We start from the raw sequence: 14,792 nt of genomic DNA on the forward strand, positions 1-14,792 counted from the left end.
TGAGGGATCACAGATCACAGCGAAGCCTAGATTTAGCAGTACTGCGCCGGCGATCATCATATCACGTATGTTGATCTGGAAGTAGGGATGCGTTAGCGTAATCACAGGCGATTATCGGGAAGGCAGGGCGAGGTCAGGTCTTTTAGTCGCTTCGTGGGGTTTGAAGGTTGCGCGAGTGGGGATTCAACCAAGAAACATCCTTTCACTGGATCACCCGGGGTCGTTTAGTGTCGACCACAACGTATTTCTGCAGTGTTCGGTATCGAATTCTCCCCGCCATTCTGAATTCGAGGGGTAAGAAGATGTAATTTTGTCCATATGTGATGAATGTGTAGTTGATGTAGCACTGTATATTGAATCGTTACAGCACACTTGTATTTCTTGTTAGTTGGTTGTGGTTGCGCGATTTCAGCGTCTCTGTGGGACAGACGGTGTCGGTGGAGGTGGTCCGTGCGGATTCGTGCTTGTTGATGACGGACACGAACGGACACGGACATGATGAAAGGAGTAGGCAAAGGTAACATGCCAACATGTCATATCATACTCACCATACAACCTACGAGACATAGCCATCATCGTCATTAGCAGCAGCACATCCTACTCTGGACCAGGCGAGAGTACTATCATAAGGGCAATACTCAGCCTCACCGCTCTCAACCACTTGGGCGTGCGATAGTCATCCAACGGTACAAAGACACTGTCGACCTCAACTGTCTTCATCATTGGATCATGTCTCGTTGTCTTTCCGAAGATCATTCCAGACAACCGACACTCCATCAGAAGGCAAAACCCCTCAAAATGGCTTACTATCCACAAAACAACAGACATTCGATGTACTCTCCTCCCGCTCAGAACGACCCATCACGACCTCAACGACCGTACTCCACCATATACCCTCCTTCAGATGACTACATACAACCTCCCCCACCTCCTCGACCTTCTTCAGCATATATAGCCCCATTCCCTGGTCAGTCATATAACGATCAACAGACATACCAACCGCCATACCCTCCACCACCGAATGATCATCCTCCTCAGCGATATTCTTCTCTAGCACCGAATATCAATCAACAGATATATCAACCTCAACCTGTGTCATTGGTATCGCCACCTGAAATCCTACCTCCCAGGCCATCCTCGTTATCTGGACCAGACCCAGGAAATTACAATGAGAATAATTACCCTAATGTGAGTTAAGGATGTCTTACTTCTGAATCACTGTCGCGTGGAAGGTCATCCAGCCTTCCCCATCTCTCTCAAGCGCTAACCAGCTGTTATCTCCATTACAGACTACTTCACAAGTCTACGATACACCACTTTACCCACCTCCTACACCCGCTGAGACTCCTTACCAAGGCCCTTTCAACCCTCACAGCCAATCATTCAGCCCACCACCTCCTGAGCCAGGCGCTCAAGGATTCTCGCCATCTATTCACCATCCTACTCCCTCAATCGCATCTACCTTATCTACCTTGACCCTCGATACCTCCGAAATGCAGCATCAAGCCTTCCCCTCATCTTCATCATCCTCCCTCTCATCCGCATCTACAGCTACAGAACCACCACGTACAGTCTCATTACCCACTATCCAAAGCTTACAGGCCACCGCGTCCACCCTGGATCAAGCGGAAGATATAGATCAGATCACATGGGCCCAGGATGTATTGCGATTGGTCGATAGGCAATTGGCTCCGAGTGGTAGTGGTGGACCGACAGATTTCACCCATCCCGACTCATCTCCACCGAATACCTCCAAGCTTTCTCCAGCGCTGAAGGATCTACTCGAGAATGCCGTACCGATCATCATAGTAGTATCCACTTCACCCAATACCAAAGCGTCGGCTTTAGCGTTGTACCTCAAAGCGAAGTTGAATTCGTCAGGCTTGTGTTCTGAGATGTTACCCAAGAACCAACGTCAGGCGTTCAAGGATTTCGAGACTGCTGCCAGGAATGGTGAGACCAGAGGGTGGTTCAGACTGGGGAGGGATTATGAAGGTGTCAATGATGTTAGTAGAGCGAAAGACTGTTATGAGCGGGGAATGAAGAGAGGGGATTGCGAGTGTACCTATGTGAGTGGACTGTCAATGTGGAAATTCCTCGGTATAACGGTCGATTCTCTTACGACTTCCGTCCTTTCTCTGCTAGAACCCTCAATTCCAGTTGTACTGAGATATTATATGCTAATTCGACCTTCATGTTGCCGCAGAGAATGGGAATGGCTCACCTACTTGGCCAACTCAACCTCCCAAGCAATCCTTCCACCGCGTTATCTCTCCTCCGCCAAGCTTCCGACATATCCACCGTAGACTTCCCCCAACCATCCTACGTATACGGAATGCTCCTCGCCGGAGAACTGTCAGTCCCTACAGAGATACCTCATAACCTCGTCATACCTCCGACCTCGGCTCCCTCTGAGGCTCTATACGCTCAATGGGCTTTAGCAAGAGACGCGATAGAACGAGCGGCGTACTTCTCATACCCTCCCGCACAGTATAAAGCTGGACATCTATACGAGCACGCTTCGTTGGGTGCGCCGTACGACCCCCTGGTCAGTGTCAACTGGTATACCTATGCGAGCAAGAACGGCGAGAAGGAAGCGGATATGGCTTTGAGTAAATGGTTTTTGTGTGGTGCGGAAGGTCATTTCCCTAAGAATGAGAGTTTGGCGAGGACCTTTGCGGAGAAGGCGGCGAGGAAGAATCATCCAAATGGATGTTTTGCGTTGGGGTATTATTACGAGTGAGTAATGGTCTCATGGTCTTACATTTCAGGTTATCGATTGACGAGAATGATCTACAGGCTAGGGGTTGGCGGGAGGAAAGATCTGGAACAAGCTAAGAAGTGGTATCAGAAGGTAAGTCAGATTCCTTTTAGATACATGGTACTGACTCCTAAGCGTACCTCAGGCCGCTAGTTTAGGCAATACCGACGCACCGCTTCGACTTTCCGCACTATCAGCTCCAGTACCCACATCAATATCTATGGCAGAGCATGAAACTCGTCTGAACGATACGCTCGTCCGACGCCGTACTCAAGCTAAGATCCGATCAGATAGACAATCCATCTCTCGACCCACTCGAAGACAGCCTCAGGCGATGCCCAATCCTCAAGCATATGTCTCACCAAGACCACAAGAATGGGAACAACGTCAACCCACCCCAGTGGCTATGACTATGCCAATGCCCATGCCCACTTCGTCGCCCTCGCCTTCGCCTGTATCTCCAGTCATCAGGGTAGGAGATATCATGTCGCCGAATATCAATACCAATGCAGGGTATAACATACCCAGCTCCAACTCTTTCCCCAGTCGACCGCCTATCCCACATCAATCGTTCAACCAAAATCAGCCTCAAAGTCAGGGATTCGATAATCAGACTTTCCCAAATTACAAGAAACCTCAACCTCAAGGACGAGTCGATGAGAACGGTAGAAGAAGACCTCCATCGGGTGTGTCCACTAGTACTTCGCTGAGCGATTTACCTGTACCTGAGGAACGGAAGGATGGTACTGGTAGACCGCCTAGGAAGGAGGCTCAGACATTCGCGGAGATGGGATTTCAAAGTAAGCCTGTCGAGGAGGATGGGTGTGTGGTCATGTAGATTTAAGTATATAAGAAGAATGCATCAATTTGGTAGATTGACGAGTCCTGTTGTGTCTGACCGAATACATCAGGATGAATGGTAGCTCTAGTCCACCAGGACTAATCAGAATTGACCGGTACTTCCACGCTGAATTGGGCTGGGCGAGGGTATTCTGACTCGCTCGTAGCATATTTGTCGTAATCGCATTGAGCTTTACATGCAGTGCTGGCGACATGTCTGAGCTTCTGGCTAGGACTCCACTTGTCTTTCTCGTCCTGCTGGTAGATATGATACTCGGTATTCCACTTTGAGTTCCGGCAATACAATGGTTTATCCTCCGGATTGATCTGTTTGAAGAAATCCCTGCGTGTACACATATGATGTTTCAGCATATCTCGTCAGACAGACTTGTTGCTCTGGTCCTGCTCACTTACTCTGGGGTAGTGATAGTCCCATCGGTCCTTCTGATAAGCCCAGTGTCTTTGAGATATATGGAATCGACCTGGTAGAATTGCCTGTGAGGGAGTTCATCGGGCGGCCATCGTGCCTGGCTATCTAGCGATTGAAAGATAGTTTCGTCACGGCCATAATGTTGGATGAAGGATCCCTCCGGATACTTGCGACTACAACAGACAGCTGTCAGCAAGGGTGCATTTTGCAGTATGCAGTGCGGTGTAAATTACAAACTATTGTGCGGAGAACTCACTAGAGGACTGCGTTAGGACCTGAACCCGCGATGTGGTTGGTTGGGACATCGGTCCTGCTGTTGGTTTGTCCGTCGGTGGTGAGGCTTGTCATGGTGTGTCTTGGAATAAGGAATGGGAATGAGAACTTATGTGGGGTGTGTTGGGTGGCGAATGGGAGCAGAGGGAAATGCCAGGAATAGATCTAGGGATTTCAACCAGTGTGCATACTGCATATATGCATGGTATGGTCACCCCCTTTTTTTCTTTTGTTGAAGTGTATTGTCGTAGCCTACGTTATGAAGAAAGGAAGTGAGTTTGATCTGAAGAAAGGTGAGACTGCAGTCGCACGATACCAGGTGGATGACCGCACTGACATTGACAAAATACAGTAACTTGTCATTATATGAATCCACAAAGGAACAATGGTTGTAATGTGTGTGTGTGTGTGTGTGTGTGTGTGTGTGTGTGTGTGTGTGTAGGGCACTTGATATCGAGCATCACGTCAGCGCATGAGCGAGTTTGTTTCTCTCCGAGTCTGTGACCGTGAAAGTGGATTTGGAACATTCTCCATTCTCCGACCAGAAGGTCAAAACAAATAATGTTCTTTTCATTTTTTTCATCTGCTCGTGACCTTCTGTCAACGAATTGTCTTGTACAGACAAAGACTCGTAGTCAAAGAATGGAAATGTGCTGTAATTCCCTTCCCCCATGAGAGAGGTTTGGATGTTATCGATTATTCGTTCTCTTTGTTTTTGCTCTCACCGCCTAATATAGTAAAGGAAGATGACCAAACAATCCAAGGATGATAAGACCGTCCCCGATGAAGAGTCTGAAATACACATCGAATCGTTCGACGAGAGGTCGAGTAGAACCAATACAGATCAGAGTAATAACTCACAAGTATCGAAGATGAATTTCGATTACAAAGGTATGAAGAGGAGGATGAGGTGAGTTGAGGTTGTATGATGATCACGTCAGCTCGATTTCATGGATTATGGGTCATGGCTGATCAACATGGTACTGTATCCAGCACGGTTCTTGGAACCTCCTCCAACACACGACAACCGATCCTTGAATCGTTGAAATCTGTTCATGAGGTTGGCACGAAAAGTATGACGAATATACTTGAACCGTCGAGTGATGCAGTACAAAGCAGTATACAATTTGTCGCGAGAGCTATTGGCACTGAGAACGATGTTAGGAATACCAATGATGAGGATCGACCGAAGGGAAGGTAGTAGTGGATCGAGGGTATGGGAGAATGATACCGTATCTGGGCGAAGTATGCAGATCCTCAGCTTGAGCATAGTGGCAAATGGCTTGAAGGAGATACTCACAGTAAGATTAAGTCGTGATTCGACTTCTGACGCTGACTTTCAGATTATAGTGCAAGGATAGTATTGTTGTGGTTTTACACAAAGGTTCCTCTTCGAGTAGACGAGCTGAGTCTCATCAGTATCAGTCAAACAGGCATCAGTGACCATGGTCCTTCCTCTCAGGCTGGCATTGATGTCATGTCAGTGCGTCATAACCGTGATTCATCCTTTCACCCGTTCGGAAATTCCAACCGAGAGGTATGACTCGAGCGGCAAAATCAGGATGGGAGAAGACCTGATATACTGCACAGTACATAGTCTGATCTATCCCTCTAACACCGGTCTTATCTCATAGCAATCCATCCTCAGCGTCGTCCGTCTTGCTGACTCAAATGTCCGACATGTCCAGCCAAACCCAAACCCCGACTTCTTTCGCTGAGATCTCCTCAACCCAGCAATACGAAGTATCGCATGGTACACACGCTTCTTGCGCTAGTACCCATACCAATGGGGAAGCGGGCCAAAATACCAGTGGATATTCCCACCGATCGACCGATAATGGTCTGGAGGTCAGTGCGAGCCATGGTCATACTGAATTTGGAGGAGATGACAGGCAGTAAGTACCCTCCTCTTTACGGCCCGAATGGTAGCGATGTATTGATCCTTCGGTGGGGACGATAGAATCGCCATTCCCTACAAACAGAACTGAGCGATCCAGGATCGGTTGATCGACGTACGACTACGTCGATGACATCGCTGGGAGAAATGAGATATCTGACGAGAAAAGGGAATGCCGACGAGGAACAGGTATCGTTGTAGGTTGAAAGGTACATGCGATGAATTACATGCCGAAAGGTAAGAAGTGGTTTAGGAGTACAGGGTATATGTAAATGCTTGATATAAGTGATGCTTTGTTGGGTCGTTCGGTCCTCCTCGTTGAACAGTCTAGAATGGCACACCACTTCTTCTCCTCGTGAAAATGAGCCCCACACTAATCCATACTCTCATCCTGCTCATCGTCCACTCCGCCCTCACCGCCCCTCCCACCTTCAAACACGTACTCCTGATCGTCCATCCCCATCGCAGCCATCTCCATCTCATCCTGCTCGACATATCCATGCTCATACCCCTGTGTTTCTCCGCCTGCACCATGCCCTGTCCATTGTGCTAGTTCGGGTGGAGGAACAGGTAAGAGGGTGGTTTTGATCTGAGTGGCTATTTCTTCAAGCTTGGCTGAGGCGTCGGGGTAGTACCGCGTGTCGGGTTCTTCGATTATCTGTAGTAGGGGGGAGATGGTCAGTAAAGCGTGGCGTGTTGGGGTGCATCTCTGAGGTAATACTTATATAGGTTATGAGAATAGGATTCGATTATCATCGACAAATCCACTCACAGCGTATAGCTCCACTACCTCAGTAGGAGCCAGATTGGTTATCTGCAGCACCTCTGCTTTAGTCAATTGGTGATCCTGCAGTTCATCTGCTAATCGAGCTACGCCATCGGCTGTCTGTCTCGAAGTTGGGTTATAAGGTTGACATAGGAAGTTGATAACCTGTGTCATGATTTGTGTCAGCAATGATCAGCATCGATTCGACACGACCATTTTCGCGCTCATGTACTGTTCAGACGATATTTGACTCACCTCATTCTGTACCCAAATCAATTCATCGCTCATGCCCCTCCTCTCAGCGATATTCAACTTCCTCTCCTCCTCTGCACTTAACGGCTCTAACAAGCTCGGATCGTCGTCTTCCGGATTATCCCTTTCCAATGGATATTTCTTCTTTGCGAATGCTTTGTCTCTGGCCTTTTGTAGGTTTATCGATTGGACCAAGGCATCATTGTCCTCTTTGAGGTTTAGGAAGTGGGTGAGTACCTCTTGATTTGACAAGTGGAGAGGAGCTGTGTTTGATATCTAGGTGAACGAACGGTTGAATTCAGCTGTTGATCCGCTGCCGATGGAGTGTTACTGCTTGACTGACCTTCATGTTGACTCTGAGTGTATGGCTATATCCTGCTCATGTTCGTTACTGTTGTTATTATTGCCATCCAACAGACATGACTGTAACATTTAAATCTCTACGAAGCACCAAACAAAACTGAACATCCTCCACTTCGAACTGGATGACATGAAGATGCCTCATGGGATCAAATATCGGGAATAGGGTATCATACACGTATAAATCCGAATAGGATATCCCATGTTCCCCTCCACCACGCGCATATTGGTACTTTGGCTTGACTTTTGCAGATGCACGACGCGATTTATTAAACCAAGACGAAGACATTACTCCCAGTATCCTCTCATCATCTACCATCTGGTATCATCACTCTATATACACCCTCAACGATCATACATCCATCTCTGATAGATCACACAGACAACACAAGGAGCTCTCAAGTCTATTCGTCATCTCCACATCGAAGTCTCAATTTCACCAGACGTAGCTTCCCACCCCTCCGATCTCCGCTCTTACCTTTGTCAGACCGCCAAGATGGGCAAGAAGACTGTAGCCCAAGGTGGTGAGGCTGGACCGAACACGATCTTCAAGGTGAGGGTCTGATACATCCTTGTCATAAAAAGCCTCTGGTGAGACCAAGTACTGATTCATTGTCTAACATTTGCATAGGCTACGTACAGGTAAGTGACGTTCTCACTTGGTACACAGGTGTGGCATCCAATGGAAAGGCATCTTGCTGACGTTACCCTTCTTTCATATTGATGCAGTGGAGTGTGAGTACATTTCGCTGTCATGCATGAATTGATCATTTCCAAGCTGATCCTTTACCATCTCCAGCCCCGTGTACGAAATGCTTTGTCGAGATGTCGCGGTCATGCGAAGAAGGTCCGACGCGTACTTGAACGCGACTCAGATTCTCAAAGTGGCAGGATTCGATAAGCCACAACGTACGAGAGTGTTGGAGAGAGAAGTACAGAAGGGTGAACACGAGAAGGTGCAAGGTGGTTATGGAAAATACCAAGGTTAGTCTTACACCTGCATTGACAGGACCCGCAAGCTCACTCATGTGACGTTCACAGGAACCTGGATACCCATCGAGCGAGGCTTGGCATTGGCGAAACAGTATGGGGTCGAAGATCTCCTACGACCCATCATCGATTACGTCCCCACGTCCGTCTCACCTCCTCCAGCACCCAAACACACCGTTGCGCCACCAACGAAATCCAGAAAGGAGAGAGAACGCAAATCGAACAAAGAACAGAGTACACCCTCTAAAACTGGACCTACATCTGCAGCTGCACTTCAAGCTCAAGCCCAACTTGCCGCTTCGGCATCTGCTTCAGCGTCGCGCACCACTCACCGAATGCAGGAATCCACGCCCGATGTGGACACTTCGATGCGATCTGGCGAAGTCGAAGAGACCCCCTCAGCTACTCCCGAAGATGAAGATTCGTCCAGTCAGACGCCCAGTCCTGTGGGATCCGAAGCTGAGTTAGGCGAAAGTAGTCTACACAATCATCATCATCACCCCTCGATGGATGTGGACGGTATTCAGATGGGTATGCCCTTGGGTGTGCAGATGAACCTATTACCCCAGATGGAAACTCTAGACTCGGTATCGAGGAAACGAAATGCAGCTACGATGATGATGGATGAAGATCAGCAGAATCAACAGGAGCAAGATCATTATTCCCAACTACGTCGGATAAGGGGGAACTCGGCCGTACATACCCCTCAAGGTAGTCCCAGAAACCTATCAATGGGTTTGTTACCCGCTTCAAGTTCCGGTTCAGGTGGATTCCACCCCCATCCTCAAGATGACGGATCGGCACCGATTGGACCTGAAGCATACACCGATATGATACTGAATTACTTCGTATCTGAATCCACCCAAATACCACAGATACTGGTCTCTCCTCCGCACGACTACGATGCGAATACTCGAATTGACGAAGATGGGCATACCGCTTTACACTGGGCGTGTGCTCTGGGCAGGGTCAGAGTAGTCAAGTTGCTGTTGACTGCCGGAGCATCGATATTCATCGGCAACAACGCTGAGCAGACGCCCTTGATGAGAAGTGTGATGTTCTCGAATAACTACGATGTTAGGAAATTCCCAGAGCTGTACGAGTTGTTACATCGATCGACTCTGAACATAGATAAACAGAACCGAACGGTCTTCCACCATATTGCGAACATAGCTTTGACGAAGGGTAAGACCCACGCGGCGAAGTATTATATGGAAACGATCTTATCTAGATTATCAGATTATCCACAGGAATTAGCAGATGTGATAAACTTCCAAGATGAGGAGGGTGAGACTGCCCTGACCATAGCTGCTAGAGCGAGGTCGAGGAGATTGGTGAAATCCCTGTTGGATCATGGGGCGGACCCGAAAATCAAGAATAGGGATTTCAAGTCTGCTGAAGACTACATACTGGAGGATGAACGGTTCAGATCGTCCCCCGTCCAACAGGCCAACGGAGGTGGCGGGTCCTCAAGGCAATTATCGGGCGAACAGAAATTGGGATTCGGGGAGAAGGACGAGAAGAAAGATAAAGATAAAGTTTCGTTTGCTCCTCAGCTGTACTCCAGTGAAGCTGCCAGATTAACGGGTGGATCGGCACTACAAGATATAACGAGTAATATCCAGAGTCTAGCCAAGAGCTTTGATAACGAGTTGAAATCGAAGGAAAGGGATATACTTCAGGCCAAGGCGATGTTGACTTCGATACATACCGAAGTAACCGAGACGAACAAGTTGATTGCTGGACTGAACGAGAAGACTTTATCGATCGAGGATAAGAAGAATGAGCTGAATAGTCTGAAAAAGAACTTGAACGTGAAGATTAAGAAGGAGCTGAAGAAAGGTTGGGAGAGTTGGTTGAAAGATGAATTGAGTAGGGAGAGTCAGTGGAAATCTGGGAATAATGGTGGTGATAATGCAGATTTGGAGGCATTGCATAATCTGCCGAGTGGGGGGCAGGAGGTGGTTCAAGCTGAGGAAGAGAGGTTGAGGTGGGAGATCGAGGAGAAACGGAAGAGGAAGAATGAGTTGGTGGAGAAGTTTGTGAAAGCTCAAACGGAGGTGGGTTCACTTGTACTGAATCGGATTCCATGTAAAGGGAAAGGCTGATAGTTTGACTTGATGCTTTGTAGGCAGGGACGAGCGAACAGATCGCAAAGTACCGACGGCTGATAGCTGCTGGATGTGGGGGATCGAAAGTTGAGGATGTGGATGAGCTGATGTCTCAGCTTTTGGAGGTGAGCTATGCACCGTTGTCAATGATGTACGGTATGGTATAGCTGACATGCAATATTCCCTTTAGACACTGGAGAACGAAAATGAACAGAATGTCTACGCGGCCCAGACTGAAACTCAGCAGGATCTGATCAATGTGAATTGGATGACATAGCGCTGCGAGGTAGAGATGGAGAGAGAAACATAAGCAAGTATAATATCGGATCGAAGTTGAAGGGGGAAGTGGATCTAGTCTTTCTATTTATTTATTTATTTATTTATTTATTTATTTATTTATTTATTTATTTATTTATTTATTTATTTATTTATTGATTTGAGGTATTCTTGGTTTTGGTCTTGGTTTTGGTTATTTCGAGGGAGCGTAGCTTCGTTATTGTATTACTATATTACCTATGTTCTTGCATTGATCCTGGAGATTAACTCGAATCATCGTCCTCAGAGGAGTTATCACTGCTACATGGTGTTAACACACCAATGTCTGTTACATCTATACAGTACTGACAATCTATGAGTCTACAACGAGAGATACAAGACATGCGTTCCTACAATATCTACTGACCAGAGACAGGAGGAGGTGAATACAGACCTAACGAGTGACCCTGAGTAATCGTCACTTCGCAACCGACGAGTCAAACAGCTCCACCCCACCTTTAGAGGTGTGTTCGTACCCCACTGCAACATCATTCACATCCCCATCCTGATCACCCCCGTTCCGGACCGACCACGTCCACTTCCCACCCCTCGCTTTGTACCCGTTCGGAGCGTACCTCCCTTTGTCCCTATTCCGATTATTCTGCATGATCATCAAATGCTGTAGATCTGAACTGAGTATCCCATTTTGAATCTCTCCAGAACGATCAAACGAAAGTACGAAAGATCGACGCTCAGTCACCCCATACAATTTCCCATTATCGAATCTCAACGAATAGACCGGCGATCCTTTCCCATTAGGTGAGAAACATGACCATCCTCTTCTCTCCTCTTTACCCACCTCTACCCCCAGCTGAAATGTCGAGGTGGGTAATTTGGAATTACGCATATCGAAGAACGATACCGTCCCATGTTTGGAGGTCCCACCAGCTATATGATGTTCCCCCGCAAAACATGCCGAGTAATACGCCGCCCCGTCCGACCAGGTATATTGATCTGAGAATTGCCTCACTGGAGATCTGGTGTGATGGCGTAAGTCATGGATGCGGAGGTGGGAGTCGTACCATCCACTCAGGAGTAGGTTGGGATTATGTGATGTCTGGGCTGTATCTGGGAGTGTCAAGGCGTAGGGAGAGGACAAGAGCGGTTCGTCGGGTCCTATCAGTTTCCGAGATGGGGATTGAGCGAGACCTGTAGGTAAGAGGGGATAAAGCTCTGCTCCACCTTGTATGCCTAGTATTGCCATTGGTCCGAGCGAGGTATCATATAAATTGCTCAAGAGGGAAGACCATGCTCTGGGGGATTTGAGCTGAAGAGAGGTGCAATCGGTCCATGGAGAGTGTGTTGAGTAGACTTGGACTAAGCCCGATACGCTGGTGGTCATGAATTGTCGACTATCTGTTGTGCCCACCAGGGTATTGATGGATTCTTTGGGTTGGTTGAAAGAGAAGGAATATCGAGCTTTGATCTGGGGTAGACATGAATGACCATTCGAATGACGAGGAGAAGAAGGAAGATGGACACGCTGGATCGTACCGTCGAATTGAGCTATGATGTATTCGCTCCGTGATCCATTTATGGGTACTATCCCAATTATATCTGATTTCCCACCTTGATCCTTCTTCGTCCGTATGTCATATTCCACAGCTTGATGTATCACTCTACTCCCACTCCCATAGCTGTCGCCTTGCGGGACAGGTGGAGGTTCCAGCGGATGCACCAATACCTTACTGCCCACGCCTACCACCAGATTATCACTGGTCAACTCCAAAGTCGGTATAACGGATTTGGGCCATGTCGGACCGACTTGTAATGCGTGGAAACGATGTTTGAGCAATGACCGATTGATGTAGTGATTACGCTCGACTAGGTCTATAGGAGCCCATTGATCTGGAGGAGGGGTGAGGGTGAGCTGAGGCTGGCGATGCAGCGAGAGGAAGAGGGGTATCCCAAGGGATGTCACCTTTGGATTGACAGATATGTGTCAGACGTGTGTGGGTAGTAGCTCTATGACCTGCAAGAGGGCATCGTATAGAGGAAGATGCAATACTCACCCTATTGTTCATACCCTTCCCTACGCATCTCAACCCTACCAACTCATCCAATTCAAGTTGTCTAAAAATTATACCCAACACATCATCCGGTAAGTTGTCTAAATTTGAGATCGATCCGATATTCACAGTCATACCATACGAGTACTGAATATACACAGTTTCCGACCTGACACGGGGACTCTACTTTGATGTCTGTGTCTATTTCCTATCAGCAAGAGGTGTAGTGTGTTATATTATATAGTGTGTTATGCTGGTCTCATAGCGAAAATGCTACTCGATTTCAGAACAGAATGACGTTACGAGAACTGGGAGTGGGAGTGGGTGGCAAGGCAAACATGTCCTGATCTGTGGCAGTGAGTGTGGTCTTGCCCATATATCTTTCGACTCGATGAATCGCATATGTATAGTTAAATCTGAGAACAGCGACTCATACGTTGGAGTCACATCCCTTTATGCTGTCTTGCTCACATACCCAGTGAGTCCGTATCGCAAACAGGAGCTTAAGTCCGCACACGATGGACAATCGTACTCACAGTTCCCATCGTTACCATTCGCCCTAGGCACAAAAGATCATTGACATCCCTTTGATTCCCCTTACAAGATCAATCGCATCCCCTCGTGTGCAAAGGAAGGAGCTTTGGAATACCTCGCCTCGTTCATGCACATGTAGTACAGATACCAGACGACATTGAGACCCAAGCTTTTCAAGTTTCCATCTTCAAACGATTACTCGCTTTCTGGCAAAGCACTTGATTACCCCCTTATTCATATCCAACTTCTCGGCGATACTGTAGTAAACTCACTTTCTCTCTCAACCAACCACTTGTATCTGTGACTCCAACATATCACAATGATCATGATCCTGTGGACTGTCTATTCCTTGATTCTACTCGGTTATGCGCAGGCGCAATCGTACATAATGGTCAACAACACGATACCCGCCAATACCAGATCGATCATGAAGAATCACAAAGAAAACGATTGGATCGGTCCACAGCAATTATTTTGGCCCAGGGATCCCGATGAGATTATACAGTACTCAATAAGCCCACGGTGGCTTCAAGAGCCATCACCTGGCTGATCTATGACTCCAACGCCGATACGAGTAACCCCAGGGATACAGATGTGATCTTCAATATGACGGTGGGTTATATGCAATCAATTGTTCCATTTGAGTGGGGAAAGGATTATGAGCTGATGTCAGCTCTGCCTCTCCTGAGTGCTATTATCAGATATCAACGTTGGCCCAACCAGGGGATGTCTTCGAGATGGAACAACTACTTGAATCACCCTATATCGCACCGACTGGTAATACAACCTATCAAGAGATGTTACAAAAGGGCATCGTGGTGTGTCCAGAGGGTGAATGCGTAGCGCAGGATTGTACCAATACGACAGTACCAACTTACGATGTTGAGGATTTTCACCTGACTGTGAGTGTGTATATTTTTGGTCATTGGATGGGTATCGCTAACTCGTTCTGGACAGCCTGATATGACCACTACCTCCGAAGAAAGTGGTGAATCTCCTCACCCAAGTGAGAAAGGTTAAAATCCTTGATCGATGGAGTTAAGTATGGGTATTATGTAGATATACATTTGCGCACCGACCACTGCGCTCTGAAAGATCACTTGATGATATTGTATAAGGTTGTGATCTGCAAAGATACACTGACTGAAAACGTGTCAATACTGCAGCACACTCATCATGCATAGTATCATCTTCTTGCTCGCCTAACACGATTCATCCATCCGACGTGGTTGGGTCTAGATCAGCCAGATGGGT

The 14,792-nt window shown here is 47.5% G+C and overlaps 8 protein-coding genes across 8 annotated transcripts; 5 read left to right on the top strand and 3 right to left on the bottom strand.

Annotated features, from left to right (window-relative positions):
* Window positions 1-798: 798 nt before the first annotated feature.
* On the top strand, window positions 799-3,599 carry I302_105412 (uncharacterized protein; the record flags this gene model as incomplete). The annotated part of the gene is made up of 5 exons (XM_019195271.1): window positions 799-1,188; window positions 1,290-2,069; window positions 2,207-2,739; window positions 2,800-2,854; window positions 2,907-3,599. The coding sequence occupies 5 exons, from the start codon at window positions 799-801 to the stop codon at window positions 3,597-3,599; spliced, it is 2,451 nt and encodes an 816-aa protein (XP_019042984.1).
* A 101-nt stretch (window positions 3,600-3,700) lies between these two features.
* I302_105413 (uncharacterized protein) lies at window positions 3,701-4,379 on the bottom strand (the record flags this gene model as incomplete). Its single annotated transcript, XM_019195272.1, has 3 exons — window positions 3,701-3,944; window positions 4,016-4,204; window positions 4,288-4,379. 3 exons carry the CDS (start codon window positions 4,377-4,379, stop codon window positions 3,701-3,703), a joined length of 525 nt encoding a protein of 174 aa, XP_019042985.1.
* A 671-nt stretch (window positions 4,380-5,050) lies between these two features.
* I302_105414 (uncharacterized protein) lies at window positions 5,051-5,505 on the top strand (the record flags this gene model as incomplete). Its single annotated transcript, XM_019195273.1, has 2 exons — window positions 5,051-5,214; window positions 5,298-5,505. The coding sequence occupies 2 exons, from the start codon at window positions 5,051-5,053 to the stop codon at window positions 5,503-5,505; spliced, it is 372 nt and encodes a 123-aa protein (XP_019042986.1).
* Window positions 5,506-5,984: 479 nt separating this feature from the next.
* On the top strand, window positions 5,985-6,292 carry I302_105415 (uncharacterized protein; the record flags this gene model as incomplete). Its single annotated transcript, XM_019195274.1, has 2 exons — window positions 5,985-6,199; window positions 6,265-6,292. The coding sequence occupies 2 exons, from the start codon at window positions 5,985-5,987 to the stop codon at window positions 6,290-6,292; spliced, it is 243 nt and encodes an 80-aa protein (XP_019042987.1).
* Window positions 6,293-6,574: 282 nt separating this feature from the next.
* Window positions 6,575-7,568, bottom strand: I302_105416 (uncharacterized protein; the record flags this gene model as incomplete). Its single annotated transcript, XM_019195275.1, has 4 exons — window positions 6,575-6,859; window positions 6,974-7,132; window positions 7,223-7,495; window positions 7,563-7,568. 4 exons carry the CDS (start codon window positions 7,566-7,568, stop codon window positions 6,575-6,577), a joined length of 723 nt encoding a protein of 240 aa, XP_019042988.1.
* A 507-nt stretch (window positions 7,569-8,075) lies between these two features.
* On the top strand, window positions 8,076-10,957 carry I302_105417 (uncharacterized protein; the record flags this gene model as incomplete). The annotated part of the gene is made up of 7 exons (XM_019195276.1): window positions 8,076-8,132; window positions 8,211-8,221; window positions 8,309-8,314; window positions 8,379-8,563; window positions 8,621-10,629; window positions 10,701-10,805; window positions 10,871-10,957. The coding sequence occupies 7 exons, from the start codon at window positions 8,076-8,078 to the stop codon at window positions 10,955-10,957; spliced, it is 2,460 nt and encodes an 819-aa protein (XP_019042989.1).
* A 456-nt stretch (window positions 10,958-11,413) lies between these two features.
* On the bottom strand, window positions 11,414-13,139 carry I302_105418 (uncharacterized protein; the record flags this gene model as incomplete). The annotated part of the gene is made up of 2 exons (XM_019195277.1): window positions 11,414-12,916; window positions 13,008-13,139. The coding sequence occupies 2 exons, from the start codon at window positions 13,137-13,139 to the stop codon at window positions 11,414-11,416; spliced, it is 1,635 nt and encodes a 544-aa protein (XP_019042990.1).
* A 787-nt stretch (window positions 13,140-13,926) lies between these two features.
* On the top strand, window positions 13,927-14,558 carry I302_105419 (uncharacterized protein; the record flags this gene model as incomplete). The annotated part of the gene is made up of 4 exons (XM_065870083.1): window positions 13,927-14,042; window positions 14,123-14,150; window positions 14,228-14,440; window positions 14,496-14,558. The coding sequence occupies 4 exons, from the start codon at window positions 13,927-13,929 to the stop codon at window positions 14,556-14,558; spliced, it is 420 nt and encodes a 139-aa protein (XP_065726155.1).
* Between the last annotated feature and the right edge of the window lie 234 nt (window positions 14,559-14,792).

The sequence above is a fragment of the Kwoniella bestiolae genome, chromosome 3, assembly GCF_000512585.2.
Source record: "Kwoniella bestiolae CBS 10118 chromosome 3, complete sequence".
NCBI lineage: Eukaryota > Fungi > Basidiomycota > Tremellomycetes > Tremellales > Cryptococcaceae > Kwoniella > Kwoniella bestiolae.